This window comes from Manis pentadactyla, chromosome 3 (genome assembly GCF_030020395.1).
Source record: "Manis pentadactyla isolate mManPen7 chromosome 3, mManPen7.hap1, whole genome shotgun sequence".
Lineage (NCBI taxonomy): Eukaryota > Metazoa > Chordata > Mammalia > Pholidota > Manidae > Manis > Manis pentadactyla.
This window is the reverse complement of record NC_080021.1, coordinates 113,046,880-113,073,545: the sequence shown is the minus strand read 5'-3', so window position 1 is coordinate 113,073,545 and position 26,666 is coordinate 113,046,880. Positions and strand designations below refer to the sequence as shown.

The window sequence follows — 26,666 nt, the reverse complement described above, 5'->3', positions numbered from 1 at the left end:
TAATTTTGATCAACTTTGTTTAAGTGTGCTTGATCACATTGTAGCTATTAGATACAGTGGCCCTTGAGCACCTGTCTGAATTGAGATGCATTTTAAGTGCCAAATGCACCCCAATTTTTGAAGACTTAATCCAAACTAAGAATAGAAAATCTCTTAGTAATAATTTTGTACAATAATTACATGTTATGATGGCAATATTTCAAATTTGTTGGGTTAAATAAAATACATCATTAAATTTAATTTCACCTGCTTTTGGCTTAATATGGCTACTGGAAAATTAAAAACTACAGATGGGCTCACATTTCTATCAATAGTCATGTTTAAAGGAAAGTGGTCTAAATACACATATTAAATGGCAGAGATTGGCCAATTTGATTTAAAAAAGTAAGTACCAACTATATACTTTATACAGGATGTGCTTTAAATACAAGACAAACATAGGTTAAAAGTAAAATGATGAGGGAAAAAGATACATCAGACTAACACTAATCAAAATAAATCTGGAGTGGCTATGTTTGTGATGCTGGGGTTCTTGTTCGTGGAGTCGAAGAATGAACTTCGCAAACACTCAAGGTAGGAGAGCAAGGCAGAGGCTTTTATTTAGAGAGAAAGGGAAAGGACAGAGCTCCTGGCTCAGGCCAGGAGGGGACAAGAGAGCCCCTGGGTGGTACGTTGTCTAGGGATTTTATAGGCAGTTGACAGACAAAGGGTTAGAGATGTATATCTGCTAAGTGGTCCCAAAATGTTTATCTTTGAAGAGAAGTTAGGTTTCTTATTAGCCTTCCTGGTTATTTACAAGAATTTTACTGTTCTGATTTCCTCCGAGGATAGCAGCTTCCTGGTCTGGGAGCATATCACTTAGGTCTGCCTGCTTTACTCCCAAGGTGGGCTGAGTTATTGTCTGTTTGTTAAGAAGCTTAACTTTTTAACTAATTGGGTTTTAAGATGTTCTTATTTTCAGGATGGAATCCTTCCTATTTTTGCTAGTTGTTTTGGGCTTGCTTGCTACATTGCTCAGGTTGCAACTCATTTGTTTAGGGCTGGAGGAGGAAAAGCAGCACATGGGTAAAGTCAGAAAAACAAGCTGGGCCCCCCCAGCAGGTCAAAGCAAATCCCACAATGGATTATCTTGCTTTTTTTTTCCGGAGGTCCTCACCCTACTCTGTCTAAGCCCATGGTCCCTGTCTCATTAGTATCATACAAAGTAGAATTCAAAGTAAATAATATTAACAGAGATAATGAAGGCCATTTCATAATGATGAAGGAGTCAATCTATGAAGAGGATATAACAACTCTAAACATTTATGCATCTAAGAACAGGACTTCAAATATATGAAGCAAAAACTAAAAGAGCTATGGAGAAATAGGAAAACTAGAAATTTCAAACCACTCTCTCAATATTAGCAGAACATGTAGAGAGAAAATTAGTGAGGCTCACCCTAAAACAGCACATTCTTCCAAGTGCCCAGGGAACATTTGCCAAGGTAGATCATATTCTGGGCCATAAACAAGTCTCAATAAATTTAAGAGGATTCAAGTTCATACAAAGTATGTACTCTGACCACAGTGGAATTAAATTAGAAATCAAAACCAGAAAGATCTGTGGGAAATCCCTCAAATATGTGGAAACAAAATAACACTTCTAACTAACCTGTGGGTCAAGAATAAATCAAATTAGAAATTATTTTGAACTGAATAAAAAAGAAAACACAACTCAGGTATTTTGAACTGGACACATGCAAATGCTAGGCGAGGGGCAGCAAACTAACCAGAGGCCAGGTGAGCTGATGGTATCTCCAAAGGGCCACACACAGGTGTAGCCACACAGTGACACAAGCCCAGCCCCTGCCTCTGGGCCTAGACACCTGCAGGCAGAGGAAGGCTGTAAAACACCTGCAGAAGCTACCTGTTTCTCCTTGGCCTTCAAAGAAGCCTGGATGCCCTCCTTTTTGCTGTTTGAATTAAATAATTTCATTTTCTATTTGCTTGCTCTCTTACATGTACTTCATATAGGGAAAAAACACTTCTGCTTGTTATTTGCTAACACAGAACATTAGGATAAAGTTTCAACTATAGTCTGAGAAGTACTAATTCTGAATTACCAGTTGGGTTTTTATTCATAATTTTAAAGTTGATTAACACACACATGCAAGTGTATACATTTATTTACAAGTTGAAGCCATAACAATCCAGGCAATAAAAAAATCCCATGTTTCAAGTATGGCACATAGCCCCTAAACTATATATGTTAATGCAAGCCTCTTTTCAGAAATCTAAACATAAAATACTGATGCTGTAATTAGAAACTAGAGAAAAAAGAAAATATTGAGAAGCTTGAATGCAGCTATTATAAAATAAAGTATTTCAGAGTTATGTGTCATAAAACAAATGAAGTAGGACATCTGCAGTCAACAAAATACGTAAAGCTTTAACCATCTTCAGTTTCCTGAGCTTCATTCTTATTTATTCATGTCTAATATTTAACATGTTCTGAAAACAATTAAACAATGAATTTTGCTTTTGTTTCTAATTTTATATAGAGGTTCTATATAATACAGATCTATAGTTAATAAAAGACATCTTTGATCAATTTGCTTATATTTCCCTAATCTTTTACTTCATATAGGTGGGCTAAATTGAACATATTAATTTATAAGTGAAGCAGTTCAAGCAGAAACCCTTAATTAGCTTCTGAAAGTGGCATGAATATCCCTACATAATTAATAGTAGTTAGGGCCATGTAGCTGGGGTCCTTCAGGAAGCTAGACTGGGCAGTGCGACGTCATTAGAAAGGACAAGGTGGGAAGTGATGAGCAGAGGAAACTGTCTTATCTTCTAGCTAGTCAGAGATTTTGAAATAATGGATAACTCAATGAAACTTTGGAGATTTTGTTTTCACAGTTTTCCGGGGGAACCATTCATAATGGCTAGCTGTATGCAAAGTGCCAAAGGACTCAGACTTGAAGCTCTGGGACAGATTACAAGGACTCCAACAAAGGGAAGAAGAGGACAGGAAGAAATGAAGTGGCACAATTTGCTTAATTCTCAGGCTTTCAAGGGCTTCCCTTCTTCTAGGTCCTTCCAAGCACAAAAGTAATGAGAATAACAAAAATGTAGTGCCTGCAAATCTAAGGCCTTTAACTACACGGTTTTTGGAAATTAATTAGAATCAGGATAGCACACAAAAAATTCTGTGCACTAGCACAAGTCTTTACAGTGCATTCCACACCAATGTTTCCTGAATTAATGAAATTGTGAAGTAAATTTATATTGTTAAGAGCCAAATGACTTTTGGTCTTTCCTGTTTCATTACAAACAACTTAAAATGATAAAAATATCTTTAGGGAAACTGTTCAAATTTCAATTTCACAAAGCCCAGGTTGGCACTTAATGAGGTTAAAAGATAAAGAGAGAAACAGTCAAACTATTTCCATATCTAATTTCAAGTTTCTTAAATGTCAGTATTAGCAATAGTTCTGACACATCAATTTGAAACCTTTATAAGATTTCATCTTAGGCATGTCACTTTTCTGTAGGGCATCTAGTTATTTTTCTGGCATGGTTGCGTGAGGCAAGACTTGATTATTTTCTAATTTATCTCTGAAGCTATGTAACTTTATTTGTCTTTGGAACTTAGCTTCCTATTAACAAAGATTCTCTCCTTGACCAAATGTCAGTCAGGCTCCTCTTAGCACTCTCCTGGAGGTTTTTAGGAGAGCCTTGGGCATGCCTACAGGCACTGGCTCAGCCACCTCAGAACAAAGGGCATTGATTTTCGGCTTTCATAAATAAGCTAACCAATACCTTACTCAGTCTGTTAAGGCAGATGGGTCTGCACTTGGACAAAGTCAACATTTTAGTCCCTTTGCCAAGGCTCTATCTCAATCCCTGCTACCTGGGGGTTATCGCAAGTTCAGCTAAAGGAGACAATCTTCATTTCACTAGGAGCTCTTAGCTTTTCTATATCGTCACACACTTGCTTTTCTTTCTTTTGCTTTTGTAAAAACTTAAGATATCTTACTTTATGTATCCTTGTTAGAATATATAAATACATATAAATATCTTCCAGTCACTTTTCAAAATTTGCCAAGAAACTAAAAAATAGATATATGTAACAAAAAAAAAACTAAAAAAAAAAAAAAATATATATATATATATATATATATATATAAGTTTTCTCACAAAGTGTAAATATGTGGTGCTAATGAGTGCAGTAGAGAAACCTGTGATGCATTGTGTTATATCCAGAGCAAGGAGTACTGAATAATGCATGAAATAAATGAAAAACTCTAGTCCAGAGCTAGAAGAAGGCTTTTTTGAAGCTTCTTTAAACATTCCTTTTAAATACTGTACAAAAGTCTTTTGTTTTTCCTGATTTAGCTTTAGAAAAAGGAAAAGGCATTTGTTTTCAGAAAGCATGTTAGAGGGTATAGGAATATGTTCTTTTAGCAGTAAATTTCTTAATCTCTCTCCACTCCTTTCCACTTAAAACCATCTCTTCATTTTGCCTCCTGAAAATATACAGGTTTTCTGAGCCTAGAGATAGTGCCTTCCCAAGTTTCTTAAAACAAACAAACAAACAAGTTTACTGGCTTAGCAAGTATTCTGTGACCCACACACATCCACGGAAGTGCTTGATGTTGTTTTTGGTCTGTGTTACATTATCCATGTAGGAAGTCTATGTATACAGGCTTATCCTAAGTACCCATATACTAGGTATCTACAGTTACCGAAGGAAACGCCTTTTTAGAAATGAGCCCTATTCTTTTTTGCCTACTTCAGCTCTGTTTTTCCTTATGATCCATAGTGAGCTAGCTGAAACCTGTACACTCTCCCTTTCTTCTTTTTTCCAAGGAGGAACACACAGTTTTGGGTTGAAATGAATTGCACTGCATAATTGGCTTGCCAACTGGTGTGCTGTGGGTCAGGTGATGAAGAGACCCCTTTGTCTGTAGAGAGCTTACACCAGGAATAAAGACGATGAAAGGCTGCTGTTTCTTGTCACCTTCAGTGGGGATTCTAAATGTCAGTAACAAAATACTCTTCCTTGAAGGGGAAGATCCCTCTCACCCCTCCTCCAACTTGTTACACTGCTGTATTGTGCTATTAATAAACAAAGGATTCTTGCTGCTTCCCTTTGAACTGGTATGGCAGTCTTTGACTGTATGACTCTCAAACGTGGGGAGAGACCACTAAGGAAAAGAATGGGAGATTTGGTAAGTGAATGAAACTTTTAAGTTCCCACTCCAGGAGGCAACTAGTATCATTTCTGTAACAGAGTGAGATCCTGTTCCTTTTTCATATTTGCTTCACGTTTTCTGGGCTACTGGAATTCTGTAAACACTACAATCAGTGAGAGACCAAGAGACAGAGAAAGATATGTCTAATAATTTAACTAAACCTTGAAGCAAATGGCTTACTGCAAAAAAACCCCTTAGTTCTTTCTGACCTAATCTATTCTTAAGGGTCTGTAACAGTCATTTTACATATCAGTACTGAAAATTTCTTTAGAATTTTCTACCTAGAGAGGTAGGATTTACTTTCTTTGAATCTTGAAATAAAAAAATGAATTTCCGATGAAAATGAGACTGTGGCATTCAAGGGACATTCTCCCTTAGCTCGTGCTACTTGATTCTCTAATCTACCTTGGATTAGGTTCTCTAAAGTTTTTTAGCTTTCCCTTAAATTCTGTGACTGTCCCCATATTATTCCAGTGAATTTCCTTTTTGCTTGATTTAGCCATAGTCAGTGTCTGTGTTTTGCAACCAGAAATCCCTACTTGATCTATTTGCATATATTTTAGTCATGTTTAATCTTTACAACTTTACAGGTTGAAGTGAGAAAACAGTCTCCGATGTTGAAGTTAGGTATTCTTGGTTGCATTAATAGCTAATGGCAGAATTGAAATTCAAATTCGGATTTGTTAGGATTTATGTCTCTCTTTTCTATCGTGTTACTACAAAATCTTAAAAGTCCTTTCTTCAGGGCCACATGTTGCTTGACTCTCAGAGATAGCAAAGACACCGTGCAGCTCCATTCATTATAACCGTCCACTTATTCATTCATTTAGCAAACATCTGAATGATAATGTGGGCCAGGTGCCATACTACCAATGGGGGATACAAAGCTGATTCAGCCATCCACTTCCACTGGGGTTGTTCACATTCCTCTGGGATGCTGATCATTCAGTTGATAGACTTAAACAATACTGGAATCAGTTAAATTTCAGCAATATGGAAAAAAAAAAGAATATAATATAAAGCCATATGGCTCAGACAGGATAAGAATAATTCAGCTCTTTTTTTTCTACTCGATTTAAGCCTTCAGTGAGGTAATTCTTCACTGCAATGACTTCCAGAGACACATAGTCGGAGAGAAAATACTTCTAATTCCAGTCTTTAAAAGAAACAAAAGAATGATGAAATAATCTTAGTTTCCCAAATTGCAATCATCTGCACACCACCTTCAAGATTTCTGCCTGTATCTGTGTACCAGTTAATATAGTCCTTAAATCAATTTCTACTTATTGTTTTAAAATATTTTAGAGGAAACTCTATTGCTTATAATAAAACCTAATAACCCATAAATAGAAAGTAACCATGCAAATATATACAGATAAACAAAGTTAATAAATTTTATCTAGATAGCATTTCCTAACCTGAAGCCTATCTACTCTTTGTAGCAAAGGGAGATTAGCAACTTTCTGGCAGGTGTTAAAGACCTGCTAGTTCCACACTAATTTTTCTCCTGGAAATAATCAGAAGGATGGAAAGAGAATATGAAAGGAAGTTATTTTCTCATTATGTGATTTAGTATTATTTAATACTGTGCTTGTGTCTCAACAAACAGTGTCTCACAAACCAGTGGCATGTGTTCCACACACTTGAGAACATACAGTGAGTCAGGGCAATATACATGTATCATGGGTGGAAAGAACTCTTGGAAGCAGCTTCCAAGTCAGCATGTGATATTTTTATTCAGTCACTCATCAACTAGTATACATTAAACATCCCCCTTGTGTCAGTGATTGTAGTAAGAGGTAGAGATTCAATAGTAAGACTCTTACTTCAAGAAGAAAGTAAATTAGGTAAAAATAAGGAAGATAACTAATAAGCAAACTGCATTATATAATAAAGGACACAATAGATGCCAAGTGCTAGACTCAGAGAAAGGTAATTTTCAAGTCTCAAGAGGCCATCCATTCTTTCAGGATTTCTAGAAGGCTTATTGTGCATTATAGGGTGTCAATGATTTCTCACTTCTTTTAGTGAACGGCAGCTGAGAAATGAGTATCATATACGAAATGGAAACTGGGAGGTACTTGAAGAATAGGACACAGAGCAGAGTGTGCTGTGATGTGGAAAGAATAAAGTAAGCATTGGAAAGAACATTAGAAATTGTTCTAATTTCTTCCTTTATAAGAAATAGAAGCTGAGGATTACCTAGAGGTAGAGGCTAACTGAGATTTAAAGTCGACATCCTGAAATCCAGTCCAATATTCTTTGTACTACATGACATATGTAAGAAAGGAATCTTCAGAGGTAAGGATATTTACATTTGTTCCAAACAGATGATCTGGAGCATTCCCAGTAAGAACCAAGTAAACAAAACAAATCATCGGAGAAGAAGTGGAGATTATTGTGTAGTAGACAACACAATGATCACATTTTAAGAAAGATTGAAAGGTGGGGGCATTTACAGACAACTATAACACATATTATGGCATCCAAAATAAACTTGTTATGAGCCATATTAAAACACTTTTCTTGAGAAACACATGGTAAAATTAGCTTGAAAAACTGAATGGCTTATTGTGGTTATCAAAACATTTTAAAGCTGTTCAGTGCAAAGGATTTCCTTCAGACAGCTACTGTTCTATCCTGCATGAGAAATTTATATTTTCTCTCCTATGCTCTTTGGCATCACTACACTGAGGAAGCTTGGGAGGAGGAGGCCAGGGAAGCCTGCAATCATTTCTGGCTATGCTTGTCTTTGTGGATAGATAATTAATTTTATTGTCTCTCTCTTCCTAATATTTATCATATACCCTTGAAAAAGTAGGTGGTTTTCAAACGAAGTATAAGGGAATCTACTGTTTCTCCAATTTATAAGGTTCATAACCACTGGAGCACACTGGTTAAGGAGGAAAGCCAAGAACACTGTTTTCTCACTTCACGCATAGACTACCATCAGGAGTGCCCTCAGGCATGGGACTCAGGAATTGAGGACAGTAGTTTTTGTCAAATAAGCATATTGCTGAATTCTCTTACATAGAATTCTTGGATAACTCTGGACCTGGATTATTATTTCAGCTGTACTGCCTTTGTATTCCTTCCTGTTCTTAGCTAGAAAATAGTGTTTTACATTCATTCTAAACTTATTTTTTACTCAGAATTAATTTTTCCATAACCAGTGGCACATTTTATTAAAGCATGTCCTTCAAATTCAGTTGTATTAAAGATTTTCTTAGAGAATCCTAGAGATACTGTCCTGAAAATGAAAAATATTTATCATCTTGCTATCGAAATTCTTGAAATTAAGTCACTTAAGTGACTGACCCAGCTTGCAATTACATGCCAAACCAAACGTTTTGATCCTCCCATGGGAATAAAAACTAATAAAATATAACATACCTGTGAAGCTTTAGAGTGACAGTTCCATAAACAGTAGCAAAACCGAGAAGACGGACCCATCTTAGGAGAACACAGCGAAATGCGCTTGGCTCAAAGTACAAAATAACAACCTGTGGGAATGAGAAGAGAGAAAAAGGCCTTCAAGATCAACTGACAACCCACAGATTAAAGTCTGTATTTCATAAGCTGATGTTCAATACATAGGAATTTTGACACAAACACACATCCATCTGAATAGAACTTTGAACTAAATAATGTGAATTTATTCATTGTTAGAGTCTCCCTTTTGCTGTCAAATCAAATATAAATTCTTTAATTTTAACTTTCAGTAGGTTCTACCGATTGTCTCTAAGTCTTTATTTAGTATGTCCAAACTTCACTGTTTTCTTCCCTATATGGGCCAGCCAAGCTAGCTTCCATTGCCATTCTCCACTGGAGCCTGGCTTATTCCCACCTCCATACATCTCACAATACTTTCCCTGGGTCTGAAATGGCCCGGAGAGGATTATCGTGTACCACATCCCCCAATCAAACTACTGCGCCCTATTATCACTTCATTTAGTACTTGGTTCAATGACCTCACACACTCCTCACTTCTCACTCCAGAACTTTTATTCAACAAATATTAATTAAGGATTTACCATGAGCCAGGCACTATACTAGACGCTATGGACACAAAGGCCAATAAGAAAGGGAAGAGAGAACATAAACAAGAAATTGCATTAAAGTAGCTTAGGTGCTGTGATAAACGTCTGTGCAGGGTCAGTGGGATGCAAAGGAACAAGTGGCCAGTTTCAGGGGGATGGTCAAAAGGCACGTACAAGGAATCATATGGACTACCTTTCATTTGCTACTGTGTGATTTTGAGCAAGCCGAACTATTTTTATGATTTTGTTGTTCAGTAGATATCTCCATAAATGTCTAAATGATCCTATTTTGTGTTTTTTAATTTCTGAATTATCTTTTTTCTTAGAGAGATTTCTGCAACCTTTTCCAAATCTGTTTTTTGTACATCACAATATAAAAATGAAGTCAATCAGTTATCAGTGTAGCTTTCCCATTGTTATTTGACACATATTTTGAGTGACATAATTCAACTATATTTTAACACTGCATAGTGATAAACAGTATTTTTAAGTGCCCTACCATTTATATAGACTGTTAACTTCTTGCTTCACCAAAATGAAACAGGAGGCTTCCCAAATTACTGTCTTCTTCACTTACATTTTCATATATTTCACTATTCTATTGTTGGATTAAATTAGTAATACACCAACAGATACCCACTCATCAGCATGACTTGGGGGCTACTTTCTGGAGGATAGATTTCTGTATGATTAACTTAATATGGCTTCATAGAATGTACCCTTCTATATATGGAAGACATATCATTCTCTTCATGCTATCATGTGTTGAACATTTTCTGCAATCCCTTTCTAATGGTTACTTTTATAAGTGTATAAACCACATTACAATAACTGTGTTGTGACTGGCTATGGTGAAATGACAGCTAAAGACAAATAACAATTTTGTGGCACATATTGACCCTAGCCTCAAGTTTTCAAAGAGATACAAAATAGTTCAATTCCACATTGATTGATTGCTTAAGATGTATCAGACACTGAGTTTAGAACACAAAACTAAGATCTGCAATTGCCATGGAGGAATGTAGAGTCTAAAGAAAAGAATAAATCTGTACTCAGATCATTTCAATATGACAGAGGTGTTTTGACTGAGGGATATGCACAGAGAAGAGAGCCTACCTCAGTGAGGAAACTTCCTGGAGGAGAAAGAACCTGATGAGTCTTAAAGGACATGTGGGAATTCTCCAGTTGAAGAAAAGGAAAGGGCTGTTTGCATGAGGAGTACAAAGGCACGAAAGCCTGAGATGGTACTATGATTGCGGGGACATATAAGCACTCTTTCGTCTGCTGACTCACCAAGTGTGGAGTAGAGACTGGGAAGAGAGTGGCTGGGTCTGAAGGCAGTGCCAAGTCCCTGAGGGGCTATGCCATAACAAGGAACTGAGATTTCATCCTAAAGCTAATCAGGAACCACTGGGAAGTTTTATGCAGTAGAGTAACACAGTTGAATTTATGTTTTGGAAAATTCATCTTGGTAACTGTGTAGAAGATGGATGGAATTGAAGTAAAAGGTGTAAAAGAAATCCATAGCTGAGAGAAACCAGAGGGACCTGGAGACTCAGATGACGAAGACACCACAGTGGGCCTGGAGGCTCAGCACCTCGGTAGGAGGAGAGCAGAGAACCTCTATTCAGAGGAATGGTCTTATTTAAGGCACAGGACAGAAGTATAACAACAGTTTATTTACCAGAAACAGACTCTTTTGAATTTGCCTTCAGAACATACACTCTTGAATCTGGTTGGATCTGGAAAGGACCTTGGAGCTTATCATTTATGCAGCAGCTTTACTTTAAAAATGAAAAGCAGAGAACAGAAAATGTACAGAGAGGCATGAGTTGTTGTCATCATCATTAAAATAAGAGCTAAGTTTATATAATGTCTCATGTTAAAGGCTGCTCTAAGCCTTACACATATTATCTAATTTAATCTGCATATAACAACTCCATAAGGTGGTTACTATTATCATTCATATATTACAGATGAGGAAAATGAGGTACTTAAAGATTAAATAATTTTCCTAAAATTGCACAGCCTGTAAGTAGAAGAGGTAGGATTTGATTCCTGGTAGTATTACTTTAGTGCTCTCAAGTCTATCTTTAATGGCATCTAAGCCACATAGCTAATGGCTTATCCGGGATGAATATTCAGATTTCTAATTCAGTGCACATTACAACAGGTGGTAGGATAAAAACTTAACTATTAAAGGATAGAAACATTTTTGTATGAACTTAGAGTTGACTGTACAGCCATGATATAAAGGGTTAGATCAGTAGAGAAAAGCCATAGCCCTATACATGTAGGAGTTGATATGTCATCTAAAGAGATGGATCCTCAATTATGTCAGAAGACCTCTCCCACAGAAAGCACAACTGAGTAGGAATGCCCTACATAGCCAGGGAGTTGAGACTGCCTTTGTTGGTCTTAACTCTGAAAGCAATAAGGATTTAAAGGCATCTCACAGATGACAGAGTAGAAGATGGTGTTCACCATGTGGACACTGGCCAAGTATTAGGAAGTAAGGGACCAGGCAAAGCTGAGATTGGGGTCTATTTATGGGCCACAGGACTAAAGCAGAACATTTCTTGGAGTTAATGAGGATCCAAGCAAAGTTAAGTTGGGGTCTCTATATATTTAGAAAAAGGCAGAAGTACTTGGTTGACCATTCTGTCACACCAGTGCACTTATTCTGTCATTCATGTATCCATTTACTCAACAAATATTTGAGTTTATGTGATAGGCATTGTGATAGGCAAAGGACAATATGTTAGTAAATAAAAAGTGTAGTCTCTGAACTCATGGAGTTGAAATCAAATGGAGAGACCCATAAATAAGTAAACAAGACAGTATTAATTATAAGTTATTATAAATGTGACTGAAGAAGCAAACAACATGTACGGATAGAAAGTAACAGGGTGTTACTGAGGCAGGTGTTAACATTACTGTAGATAAAGTGGTCAGAAGGCCTCCCTGAAGAAGCAGCACTTAAGGCAGGACAGGGAGTCGGTCTATAGTCCTGTGACAAGCAATGGACTATAATTCTAGGTGGAAAACACAGCATGTCTGTGCAATTTGGTATGTTCTGAGGAACTGGGAAGGAATGGAAATACCCACACACTCTCCTCCTAAACTAACACAGTAGAGACTTTGCTAGAGGAGGGGGGCTAAACTCCTTTGCCCATGCTGACTGCATGGGCCCTGATTCCACTTCCAGTTTTCTCTACCCTTAATGATCTAAAATCTGTTACAAGGGCAGAAAGCCATATAGATACTTAGATATCTGTGATAAAGGTTGAGATTTTTTATTAATGCTCATACATAAGGCTGAACTACATTTTGATGTCATATATATTCCCAGATTTTTCCACGGCTATGAAATTGTACTCATGCTTCAGACCAAATTACTTTAAACTTACTGTTCCTTACTGCCTTTTTGTTAGCACTGCCTACAGCTGAAAAATAGAACAGGTGGCTGGGAACTTTCTCTGAATTTTTTGGGTAAGTCTATGGTATGAACTGCAAGCCCTTATTATAAAGGTACCAGCCAACTTACTACCTGTGTTTATCATTTTTGCCATACCACTGTCTGTAGAAAGGAATGTTATAAATACCATGGCTCCTTTGCATGTGAAGGGCACAAGGAGGTGAAAGTGTTTGAAAAAAGATGCAAGTGTAACTCAAAGCCTTCCCTTGCTTGAGATTTACTTACAGTTTGTTTCCTTGGCAGCTTACAGACCATGTACTTGGGAGTTACCACCTCTTGGCCTCTCAGCCTCTTTGTTTGCACACTGTAGTTTTTGTAAGCTAGTCTGCCAATGCTAGAAACCTGACAACTGGGTATTACTGCCGAGCAAGGGCAGGGAAAACAAGCTGGCTTATTTTTAGCATTTGGAGGACTACCAAACTGCAAAGTAGTCACATTTTGACCCTCAGTCACAATACCAGTATCAGGGTGTGGGGTAAATGGAAATTTTCACCCAGAACTTCCTGCCTGGCCTTAAGCCATTTACATACCAATGGGTGTTTACCACAGCAGAGCCTCTGGTTGATCAGGGACAAGGGGTAGAGAGAAAACGATCATTCTCTCCTCCCTTCTATTCCTGGTACTTATTTGGTCTGGCCCATGGAGTTCCTGCCGGAAGGGGCGGGCAGGGGGCCAGAGCATGCACCACGGCTGGAGAGGCTGGGTGTAGCCAGGCCTAGCTAGTGAACTTGAGCAAGCTGTGAGCAATAAAAGCTCTCCCAACTTACGCTTACCCTTGTTCTCCTTCGGTTTCATCAGATTTAGGGAGAACTTACCCCGGCTGGGAACACCCTTCCTCCTTCCCCCTCATCACACCCCACCCTGCCCCCAGCTACTTAGGGCAACTCCTGTTAAGTGTGGTTAAAATGAGAGCATCACTCAGAGCTTTGCTTGGATCCACAATCTCCTTGTTCACCTTATATAGGATAGCGAGGCATGGTAGGTACTCAGTACACGGTCACATTCTCCCTGCTTAGGGTTCTGGGGAGAGTAGTTTATTGTGGAAACACCCTGGCTGTGCAGTTACCTTTGAAAATCATGACTGACTGTTCTTAAAGTTATATAAGCCCATGTCTGTCTTAGGGGAGGCTTAAAATAATTTTAGACTCAGGCATTCCTTCTTTGGGACTAGCTGGAGGCTACACTGTCACATTGCAAGAGCAGTAATCAGAGTCAGTAATCTTCTAGGGCAAAAGGTGTGTGATACAGAATTGCCCTGGGGAGATTCAGCAGATTAGCTTTGTAAATCCCTGATCCGGGGTGCAGGAAGAACAATTGCTAGCAGCTGCTGGAAGTGGAAAGTGTATGGTGAGCAGTGCCAAATGAGATGGAAGGAAACAGGCCTGGTCTCAGAGTTTGAATCTGGGCTTTGCTCTTCAGTAGCTATGCAAGTTGGGCAGCTTCTCTTACATTTGGTCCTATTTTCTCAATACTAAAATGGAAACTGTGGTTTTCCCCAGTCTATTTCACAGGATATTAGGAGAATTTATGAGGCAGTGGCAGGCACCCTTAACCAACCTGATCTCCTGCAGGGCTAAATCTGACCTCCTCAGGCTACTTGAATGTGGGGATTTCCACGCCTCTCTGAGGGCACTTGGCTGGACCTGCACTCTCAAGGCTGCTGTATGAGGGTGACAATCCAGTCCCTAGCCGTTTTCAGACTGTTTTCCTTCAGGCTCTGTATATTCATTCAACAAGTATTTCTTACCTGCCTCCTATATCTGCCAGGCAGAGTTATGTGCTGAATTAATTGCTGGGGATACACTGACAAGGAAAACATGACTCTGCCCTATTGCTAACTGGGTAATTTAGTAAGGGAGAGACAATAAATACATAAACACATAAATAAATATGTAATTTCAAATTATCAGGAAGGAAGAAAAAAAACTAGTTTCAGTGATAGAAAATAATGGGAGGAGACGTTTTTGGTAAGATGGTCAGGAAAGGTCCCTTGGAAGCAGTGGCATTTAGGCTGAGACCTGGAAAATAAGCAGTAAGGAAGCTCTGTGCTCCTCTGGTGGGATCTTGCAGCACAGCTTACCTGCCGAAGTCCTCAGCTGGCTGGAGCTAATCTCCCCTCTCCCCCTAGCCAGTCTCTTCCCAAGGCAGCCCTTGACTTTCTCTCTTCTGAGCCAGGGCCGCAACATAGGAGATTTCTCCTGCTTGGTTTGCCACAGGTATGTCTGTGTCCCCACCCTTCTCTCTGCCTCTTTCTGGCTTCCACCTTCTACCAGCATTTATTTCCATAAAGCATCCACCTATTTATATGCATGACAGACTGAAACCATTGCATGCTGTATCACCTAAAGTCTTAAAGCATGCCTCTCTTCAATGTGAATGTGGTCTGATGTCAGACACAGCTGGAGACCTCCAAGGAAACTGTTTTCAGGGGAATAAAATGTCCAAATGGTTCCTGAATTAATTTGATCTCACACAGCAACCTAATTTTTTCTTCCATTCTTCTACCTCACAGCAGTTTAATTTATATGCCAATAAGCTGCTACGTGCAATAACTTTGCAATTGTAAGCCCGGCTCATTTATCAGTCACCTTACAGTGTGTATACCTCTCAAAGATTTAAATGCATGCAGCTGCCTCAATATAAGCCCAACCAATTCTATGTGTCAGCAAAGGAAACATTTTAATTCCAGGCAAGTAAACAAAAACTTGATCATTTAGTTAACATTGATCATCTCAAAATAAATCACCATGTAAAGGTTATATGTGCCACATTCCAGAGTAACTTAATAAGGGTCCTATCTGACTTTCTTTCAGGATTTAAAAGTGATAGGAATCCAATCTATGTTTTCATTTCTTCTTTGTGCCAAATGACATGGAGTGATCCAATGTTTTGAAAAAGTCAAAGTAGACCATCAAATTAAAAGCAAGTATCATTCTAAAATCCAATGAAGGTCTTAAACCAGAGCTTCCTTCCATATTTATCTGCAGTACGTACAGAATGTTTTTATCAAATATAGGTTTTCAAAGAAATCTCTAGCTCTCAGCAAACCAAATTCAATTAAAGTAATGATTACCACAGACCACAAGCTCAATCATCACCAGGGTAAAAGGCAAAAATCCAAAAACACATTTCTCTCTCTTATCTTCCTTTGAGATGGCACTTATCATCCAGAGGTTCATATGGCACTGAAAAGAAAATTTATAAATGTCTGACCTTCTGAGAAAAATGGATTCATTCTGTCTTAAAAAAAAAAATCTGGTTAATTGTATGCTAAAATCAAATCAAGTGAAGGCAATCAAACTGTTGGACTCAAAGGCTTCCCATGAACTGGGAATAAAATTCAAACTCCTTGCACCACTGAGGCCCTAGGGAATTTGGCCTCTCTGAGCCCTTCCCCTGAGTACCATGCCCCAGGCACTCTAGGCTTCTTTTTGCTCTTCAACTATGTCCAAGCTGAGCCCTGCCTCAGTGCTGATGTTTCTGCCTGGAATGCTGTTGTGGCAGCTGTTCACTGAAATGGCTCCTTCTCTCCATCTGCATCCCACCTTCTGTCCACCTTGTCAGAGTGGTCTTCTGTGGAGAAAATGAAAGTTCCTATGGCCAGGATCCTCACCTCATCCTACAATATTTGATGATGTAATTGGCTTATTGCTAGGCTAATGCTTCCACACCTATAGGCAATAAGCTATTATTGACTGAGTCACTATATAAAGAACTATGCCCAGTGCTCTGGGTAAAGGCAGAGACAGCGGTAGATTACAGACCTGCAGACATGATTCTAATGCTTGACCCATCCCGAGACAATAAAGCCTTATATAAACCTTTTACCCCAAGGATGTTCCATTGTCATTTCTTGGTCTCATTGAATCCATAGTGAATGTTCCCAGGGCTGAAACCCTCAGGCAAGACACCTTCTAAAGCTGGAGATAGGATTAAAGATGGTGGAATAGGAAGGCAAGATGGAAACCTCCTCCCAAAAACACATGAAAGAGGAAAATACAGCAAATGCAACTAGACCTGAAAACAACCTGAAGACTGAAGAACGGATCCCCTACACCTGAGGAAGAAGAGAGGACCACACAGAAAAGGGCAAGGCAGCAAAGCCAAGATTGAGAGGGACCCAAGCCCTCCCCCAACACAAGCCTACAGGTGGGAGAAAGAGGAAAGGAGCACAGAGGGGTTAGGAGCCTAGCAGCACTGCATACCTGGCCCTAGAGATCTGGTCCAGGAGCATGAGCCCACATTACATTGGGTTCTGGTAATTATCAGGGCTGCACAACAGGGGCAGGCAGAACACCCTGAGAGGCTGGGACTCCAGCCAGTGTGGAGGGTAGGCATGCTCCACCAGTCCTGAGACCCAAAGCAGAGGTAGCAATTTGAAAGACTTGCCAGCAGTGGGAGGGGTATCAGAGGGGATGAAGGTTGGACGGAACTCTCTCCTCAGGAGAAAGGGCAATGGAAGGTATCTTCCCAGCCCTTCCTCAACCCAACAGATTGGCAACTCTTAGGAGCCCCAGATGTTCCATCCCCCTGTTGGCTACACAGCTGGATGCACCTCCCTATATATGCTGCCAACAGAAAACCCACTTGGCCCAGTGGCAGCATCAGACTTTGCTGCCTGGCAGGCAGAGGGAGACCCTCCCAGAAAGCATAGCAGATACATCTAAACAAAGAGAGAAACACAAAATCCCTGATGAAATGAGCAGTCAGAGGCATTTGATCCAAAGAATACTACAAGACAGAATCCCAGAAAGAGGGCTAAATAAAACAGAGATCATCAATCTTATTGATAAAGATTCCAAAATAAAATTCATAAACATGCTTATGGATTTACAGGAAAGTATTAACAGTCTCAGGGAGGACTTCAACAGGGAGATAGAAAATCTGAATAAGAGCCACTCATAGCTGAAAACTACAGTATCTGAAATGAAACATACAATGAAGGGATTTAATAGTAGATTAGACCATGTAGAGGATATGGTAAATGAAACAAATTAGAGAACAGGAAAACAAAGAAGCTGAGGAAAAGAGAGAAGAAAGGATCTCTAGGAATGAAAGAATGATAAGATAGCCATGTGACCAATCCAAACAAAACTATAACAGAGTCTTGCATAACAGAGATACCAGAAGAGAAAGACAAATAATTGTTGATAGCCAAGATATGGAAGCAACCTAAGTGTCCATCAGTAGATGAATGGATAAAGAAGATGTGGTACATATACACAGTGGAATACTATTCAGCCATAAGAAAGAAACAAATCCTACCATTTGCAACAACATGGATGGAGCTGGAGGACATTATGCTCAGTGAAATAAGCCAGGTGGGGAAAGACAAATTCCAAATGATTTCCCTCATTTGTGGAGTATAACAATGAAGCAAAACTGAAGGAACAAAATAGCTGCAGACTCGGAGACTCCAAGAAGGAACTAGTGGTTACCAAAGGGGAGGGATGTGGGAGGGTGGGTGGGGAGGGAGGAAGAAGGGGATTGAGGGGTATTATGTTTCGTGCACATGGTGTGGGGGATCACGGGGAAAACTGTAGCACAGAGAAGGTAAATAGTGAATCTGTGGCATCTTACTACACTGACAGACAGTGACTGCATTGGGGTGTGGGTGGGGACTTGATAATATGGGTAAATGTAGTAACCACATTGTTTTTTCATGTAAAACCTTCATAAGAGTGTATATGTATAATACCTTAATAAAAAATTAAAAATAAAAAAAAGAAATAATTGTTTAAAACTTCCCCAGTCTGGAGAAGGAAAGAAGACACTCAGGTCATGGAAGCACAGAGATCCCCTAACAAAAGGAACCCCAAGAAGACAACACCAAGACACATAATAATTAAAATGGCAAAGATCAAGGATAAGGAGAGAGTGTTGAAAGCAGCCAGAGAGAGAAAAAGATTATTTATAAAGGAAACCCAATCAGGCTGTCAGCAGACTTCTCAACAGAAACTCTACAGGCCCGAAAGGAGTGGGATGATGTATTTAATGTACTGAAACAGAAGGACCTCCAACCAACAATCCTATACCTGGTAAGATGATCATTTAAGTTTGAAGCAGGTATTAAGTAATTTCCAGATAAACAAAAGTTGAAGGAATTTGCCACCAATAAGCCAGTCTTACTTGATATATTAAAGGGAATTCTGTAGATGGAAATGAACCTAAGGCTAAATAGGTTTCACCAGTGAAAATAAACCTCCAGTAAAGGCAGTAGACCAACTAATTATCAAACAAGTATGAAATTAAAACAAAAGAAGCAAAATCAACTATATACAAAATTAGTCATGGGATACACAAAAAGTACAGATTATGACATCTAATACAAAAAAATGTGAAGAAGGAAGAAGAATAAGGAAAAGAAAGTACTTTCAGATTGTGTTTGAAATAGAGTAATCAACAATTTAATATAGACTTATTACATAGTAAAGAAGCTATCTTTGAACCTCTGGTACCCACAAAACTAAAGCCTATAATTATACACAGACATAAAAATGCATAAATTTGTAAAATATAGAGAAATCCAATCACAACACTAAAGAAAACCATCAAAAACAAGAGAAGAATATTAAGAGAGGAAGAGAGGAACAGAGAAGAGATATAAAAAACAGCGAGAAAACAATTAATAAAATGGCAATAAGTACATATCTATCAATAATCACCTAAGTGTAAATGGACTGAATATACCAATCAAAAGACACAGAGTGGCAGAATGGATAAGGAAACAAGACCCATCTATATGTTGCCTAAAGAGACTCCTTTCAAACCCAAAGACATATGTACACTAAAAGTGAAAGGATGGAAAAAGAAAGATACTACATGTAAATAACAGGAAGAAAAAATCAGTATATATCAGACAAAATTGACTTCAAAACAAAGAAAGTAACAAGAGACAAACATTCCATTACATAAAGATAAAGGAATCAGTCCAACTAGCAGATATAACTATTATAAATATCTATGCACCCAACATAGGAGCACCTAAATATGTAAAACAAATACCAACAGAATTAAAGGAGGAAAAGATTGAACCACATTCAGTTTAGGAGACTTTAACACACCACTCACATCAATAGACACATCAACCAGACAGAAAATAAATAAGGAAACAGAGGCACTGACCAATGCATTAGATCACATGGACTTATCAGATATCTATAGAACACTCCATCCAAAAGCATCAGGATACGTATTTTTCTCAAGTGTACATGGAATGTTTTCCAGAATAAGTCACAAACTAGGCCACAAGAAGAGCCTCAATAAATTAAAAAAGGCTGAAATTGTATCAAGCAGCTTCTCAGACTACAATGGTATGAAACCTGAAATAAATTACACAAAGAAAACAAAAAGACTTACGAACACATGGAGGCTAAACAACATGCTTCTAAATAATCAATGTATCAGTGAACAAATTAAAACAGAAATCAAGCAATACATGGAGAAAAATGAAAACAAAATTACAACAGCCCAAAATCTATGGGATGTGGCAAAGGCATTTCTAAGAAGAAAGTCTATAGCAATATAGGCTTACCTCAAGAAACAAGAACAATCCCAAATAAACAGTCTACAATCACAATTAATGAACTAGAAAAAGAAGAACAAATGAGGCTCAAAGTCAGTAGAAAGAGGGACATAATAAACATCATAGCAGAAATAAATAAAATAGAGAAGAACAAAACAATAGAAAAAAAAATCAATGTAACCAGGATCTGGTTCTTTGAGTAAATAAATAAAATAGATAAACCCCTAGCCAGACTTATCAAGAAAGAAAGTGTACTTGCATAAACAGAGTCATAAATGAAGAAGGAATAATCACAACAGATACTGCAGAAATACAAAGAATGATTAGAGAATAGTGTGAAAAATTATATGCCAATAAATCAGAGAACTTAGAAGAAATGGACAACTTCCTAGAAAAATTCAGCCTTCCAAGACTGACCCAGGAAGAAACAGAAAATCTAAACAGACCAATTACCAGTAATGAAATTGAATTGGTAATAAAAAAAACTCCCCAAAAGCAAAACTCCATATCCAGATAGCTTCACAGCCAAATTCTAAAAATCATTTAAAGAAGAGCTAGTACCAATCCTTCTTAAAGCATTCCAAAAAGTAGAAGAACCTCAAATACTTCCAAACTCATTCTATGAGGCCAGCATCACTCTAATACCAAACCAGGCAAAGACACCACAAAAAAAAGAAAATTGCAGACCAATATCTCTGATGAACACAGATGCAAAAATACTCAACAAAATATTAGCAAACCAAATCCAAAACTGTATCAAGATCATCCATCATGACCAAGTGGGATTTATACCAGGGATGCAAGATGGTTCAATATTAGAAAATCCATCAACATCATCCACTGCATCAACAAAAAGAAGGACAAAATCACATGATCAACTCAATAGATGCTGAAAAAGCATTTGACAAATTCAACATTCTTTCATTGATAAAAAGTCTCAACAAAATGGGTACAGAGGGTACATGCCTCAACATAATAAAGCCATATATGACAAACCCACAGTCAACATTGTACTTAATAGTGAAAAGCTGAAAGCTTTTCCTCTAAGATTGGAACAAGAAAAAGATGCCCACTCTCACCACTTTTATGCAACATAGTACTGGAGGTCTTAGCCGTGGCAATCAGACAACACAAAGAAATAAAAGGCACCTAAACTGGTAAGGAATAAGTTAAACTCTCACTATTTGCAGATGATATGATATTATACATAGAAAACCATAAAGAATTCACTAAAATACTACTAAAACTAATAACTGAATCCAGCAAAGTTGCAGAATACAAAATTAATACACAGAAATCTGTGGCATTCCTCTATACTAACAACAAACTAGCAGAAAGAGAAATCAGGAAAACAACTCATTTACAATTGCATCAAAAAGAACAAAATGGCTAGGAATAAACCTAACCAAGGAGATGAAAGACCTGTACTCTGAAAACTACAAGACACTCATGAGAGAAATTAAAGAAGACACCAATAAATGGAAATACAACCCGTGCTCATGGATAGGAAGAATTAATATTGTCAAAATGGCCACTTAGCCCAAAGCAATCTACAGATTCAATGCAATCCCTATCAAAACACCAACTCTTGTGATGTATATCTGATAGTAAAAACAATAATAATAATTTTAAAAAAAAGGCATTTTCTAAGGCTGCCTCTCTTGGTTTGTATTCTTCACAGCACCCATCATTATCTGAAATTCTTACTTGTTTATTGGCTACCTTTATATTATGTCTCCTCTACTAATCTCTAAATTTCTTGAGAGCCGGGGTCTTGTCTCTCCTTAGCTGCTATTAACTAGTTTAGACCACAGGAAAAACACAAAGGCAAGGAACACATAAGGCATGATCTTCAGAAGATAGAAAGTGTCAGCCTAGGCTCTTGAGTGCTTGCAAGTCATGGAACAAAGACATCCCAGGGTGGCATAAGCACCAGCTCTTCTGAATGGTGACACCTTCTTTAGAAGACTTTGCAAAATAGATTTGGAGCCTTTGGGTATGAAACCATGGATCCCATTCTATTTCAGGGAAGGTAAATTGTCCTTTCCCTGAATACATAATGAATTTCTCCCAGACTTTTGAAATTGTAATTTATCACTTATAACACAAAATTCCTTCAAAATTTTATGAACATTAGAAAAGTTTTGAGAAAAGATGAAGAAATGAAATATATCTACTTTTATGTTTGTTGCTGAGTCAATCTTCAGACTAAAATGAAAATAATTTCACAAAATTCAGATGCATCTACGTTTGTGACTTTTCTGATTTCTGAGAATTCAACTCTGTATTCTTCCAAGTCTAAAATATCTTAGTCACCCTGAAGGCTACCTTAGGCCCAGAAGAAAATCATCTCCAGGCTCTTGTAGGCTGCCAGGGAGTTCTAAAGCTCTCAAGGAAATGATTCACTGTTCTCCAGTCTCAATGTCCGGGAGGTAATGCCTTTAACACAAATCTGACAGTTCTGCAATCCGGTACCTGATGACATTTCAACATCTTATAAGCAGAGGCTGTTCTAAAGCAAGGCAACCCTGTTTACCTCTCACACAGTCCCGAATTCAAAAACGGTTTGCTGCCCAGGTGACAGCTCATGGGAGGGTTATTAGTCACATATAATATCTGCTTCTTCTGCCAAACTACAACCTAAAATCTAGACACAGAAAGCCCAGGTTTACAAATATTAGTCAGACAGTTGGGCATAAGCTAGCTCCAATATTATGTAAGCATATACAGCTTTACTTTCAACACATTACAGTAGTGATTCTTAACTTTGAGTGCATTTTCTAAAAGCTCCACCTCACACCAATTACATGAATCATCTCTTTGGGTGGGGCTTAATATATGTAATTCTGAAAAGTCCCAGGTGCCTCCAATCTGTGACCCAGTTTGAGAACCATTGAATTATAGAAAGATCTGTACTTAATAGAACCAAAGGTGCCTTGTCAGCTTCCTTTAAAGCTCTCCATTAGTGTATTAATGAATGATTGCATTTATACACTGCACACACACACACACACACACACACACACACACACACACACACACAGGCAAACAATCTAAGCTAAAAGAAGTTGAGATGTGGTTGCTTTGGTGGGTAGGGAAGGTTGTAATTGGAAGGGAAACTGAGGGTTGTCTGGGGGGCTGATAACATCCTGGTTATTTTGGTTACACAGGTGTGTTCAGTTTGTGAAAATTAATCAAACCACACATTTATGATATATGTATATATAACACGACAGATCAAAGTAAAAACAAAACCAGTCACTCCTCTTTCTCTCCTTACACTTCCTTCTCATTCTCCAAATTGATATTATAAAATGTTTCCAGAACGCTAAAATGGTCCAAGATTAAAACAGCTACACTTAAATATTGAAACCAGCAATGTTAAAGTATTTTAACAAGGTTTAGGGATATTGTTAACATTAAAATAGATATTTCTTGATGACATATTTAAGAGGAAATGGAAAGGTCTCTTTCAGCATTATTTATTATTCAACAAAAAAATAGAAGGCTCCTTTTTTTTCTTTTTTTTAAAAATAGTATTCATAAAAATATAAATCTATATTTGCCTTCTTCTTTTAGATTCTAAACTCTGTGATGGGAGGGACCATTTCTCCCTACTTCACCATTTTATTTACCTTGCTTAGCACACAGCACATAGTTTTTGCTTAATAAATATATATTTTTTTTGATGAAAGAATGAAAAAACAGATTAATGAATGCCTGAAACAGAAGCTCTCTCCTTAAGGGTTCTATTTTTTGAATATTTTATTCATGTATATTTTTTTCTAATCTGTGTACAAGCTGATACTAAAATATCTCTTTGATGGTATCACCTCCTCTTTCAAAAGGTTAAACCTTCCCTATTATCACACTACAAATTCTAAGTTGTTTCACTGTTAATAGGTACTCTGTTCTTATTCCTCATACCTATCATCCCCTACTCCCACCTCGTGACCAAATGCATGCGTAAATGCTGGTTTCATAAAGTTAATCATAGCCTTTAAATACCAATATGCATTTTAAAACCCTCAGGAGGGCATATACACTAAGAATGCAATGTTTCTCAGGTCTATTTAAACATAGAACACTACTCAAAGGATATTTCCTGGGATGATTGTTTCATAGAACCCAATTTGGGAAACATCAGCTTCCATTATTTAATCAAAATTCCTTAGCCTGATATTCAAGAATTGTGGAGTGCCGGAAATGAGATCACCGGGTGTGAGATCAGCTGAAAGTGACAACAATGAAAGTGACATCATTGTGGGCAGCTCACAGGAAGTGAGCCTGTGTATATAAGCGGTGCTCTGAAATAAAACTGCACCACTGTTCCACCACCCTCGGTCAGTGAACCTCCTGATCCCAAGTCTGGTTTCTGTGTTTTCTTAATCTTCCCACCCATCCCTTTCAGGTTTAGCTGGATTGAAAAGCTGGTCTCCACAAATGACCTTAAGGATCTGACCTTATCCTCCACTTCTGGCTTTATTTTTCAATTCTACACATCAAACATGCTTAGAGTGCAGCCTCTTAACTCATTCCATCTTCCTTAACTGAGATTCTTTTCCTTACCTCCTTTGCTTATCTCCACTCCAAGCTCAGATTTTAGCTTTTCTGATCTCTCCAGTCTGCAGAATTCTCTTTCTCTGAAACTCCTGCTGTTACTGTCTGTATTGGAAATGGATGAAATACTGCCAATTGATGAAACAACTATTTCTTACTGATAGTAATGTTACCCAACTGTAAAAATGTTTGTGCACAATTTCCCCCAAGATTGTATGGTCTGTGAGGACCACTCTGCTTTCTTTTTATTCTTTCTCCCCCATATGGTCTGGCACAGTGTCTTTAGCCCAGGGACTACTGAACATGGGTTAGTAATTGTTTCTAAGGTGTCCTCACCAGCCTCCTTTGGAAAATAATCCTTATGGTACCCAAAATGATAATGAGCCTAGCTCATTTCAACTATTTAAGTTCTTTCCTTCCTCTCAAATGCCTCCTAATTCTTCCAAGCATTCTTTCCCAGCTAATTGGAGAGGCACCAATGATTTCAACTAACTTGAACATTCCCCAGAGTCCTTTGCTTTTAACCTTGTTCAATACCTTGCTTGCCTGTAGAAGTAAAATTAAGTCAGCTTAATTTGTTCTGGTAAGATCTGACAGCAATGTATGTATAGTTAAATGCCTGCTATACAGTTGTAAGGAGAACCACAGTCATGTCTGCAAAGTGTCTCTTCATTTCTCATGGTCCAAGATGGTTGCATTCTAAAAGGTGTCTTAGTTTAGTTTAGTGATGTTCAGAAGTAACTGGGGTTTATATGGATGTAGGACAGCCAAGTCCTCCCTGAGTCTACCTGACTAACCTGAAATCACAGCAGGACAGGAAGGCTGGAGCCTACTAATCAGAATACTCAAGTGATTGGGGGAGAGACGTGTAGTAAAGGAAATGTTGATAATATGATAAAGTCGTAGATTATATTTAAGTCAGTAGTTCTTAACGGGGAGTGACTTTTCCCCCTAAATGACATTTGGCAATAACTTGAGACATTTTGGTTGTCACACCTGGGGCTGGGATGTCTTGGCACCTAGTAGGGTGAGGCCAGGGTTGTCACTGAATGTCCCACAATGCACAGGACGACATCCACAACAGGTAACTGTGCTGAGGTTGAGAAGTCCTGCTCTGAGGTAAATGATGGAAGCTAATGAAGCATGCAAAATTCTTCAGCTGAAGGAGAGAAGAAAATAGGCTATCAATTAATTTAAATGCTTATTAGTAATTTTATAATGCACGTTAATTTCAGGGAATAATAATTTTAGAGACGCTCCATGGTTTTCCATAATAAATAGAGATAAAAGCTGCAGAAACGCTTAAAAGGAAATAGACTTATTTAACATACAAATCATCATTTGGCAATCTCTCCTTACTGTTAAATGACATAATAGTGCATAATATTTTTAAAAATTTAGGCCATCATAAAAGAATGATAGCATAAATAATCTCAAGAACAGAAAAAGTGGTAGAGTTAGTCATAAAAACTTATCTGCTAAGTTAATAAATAAACCCCACTAAATTGAATTTGTTCCTCATGTACCTATGTATCTACAAAAAGTATTTGTAGAAATCTTTAAATGGTGAGATAATTTCCTTCCCTTTGCTTATTTATGCTTTCTAAATTTTCTATGGTGAATCAACTCCCACCATTCACCTGTGGCTCCAGGCAACCACTGCTTTCCATTATTGTAAATTATATTTGTCCTTCCTACGGTTTCATATAAATGGAATCATACAATATATACTATATTCTTTTGAGTGGCAATATGCTCATGGTGAACAGGTTGTTTTCTGTGTTTGGCTATTATGAATAAACAGAAAATAAACACAATTCATT

The 26,666-nt window shown here is 37.9% G+C and overlaps 1 protein-coding gene across 1 annotated transcript in view; it reads right to left on the bottom strand.

Moving 5' to 3' along the window:
* The window catches only part of GPR158 (G protein-coupled receptor 158), a 365,517-nt gene that overhangs the window by 36,005 nt on the left and 302,846 nt on the right, over nt 1-26,666 (bottom strand). The window contains exon 6 of the mRNA XM_036880927.2: nt 8,634-8,743. Within this exon, the coding sequence (XP_036736822.2) occupies nt 8,634-8,743 (110 nt within the window). The remainder of the gene's footprint in view (nt 1-8,633; nt 8,744-26,666) is intronic.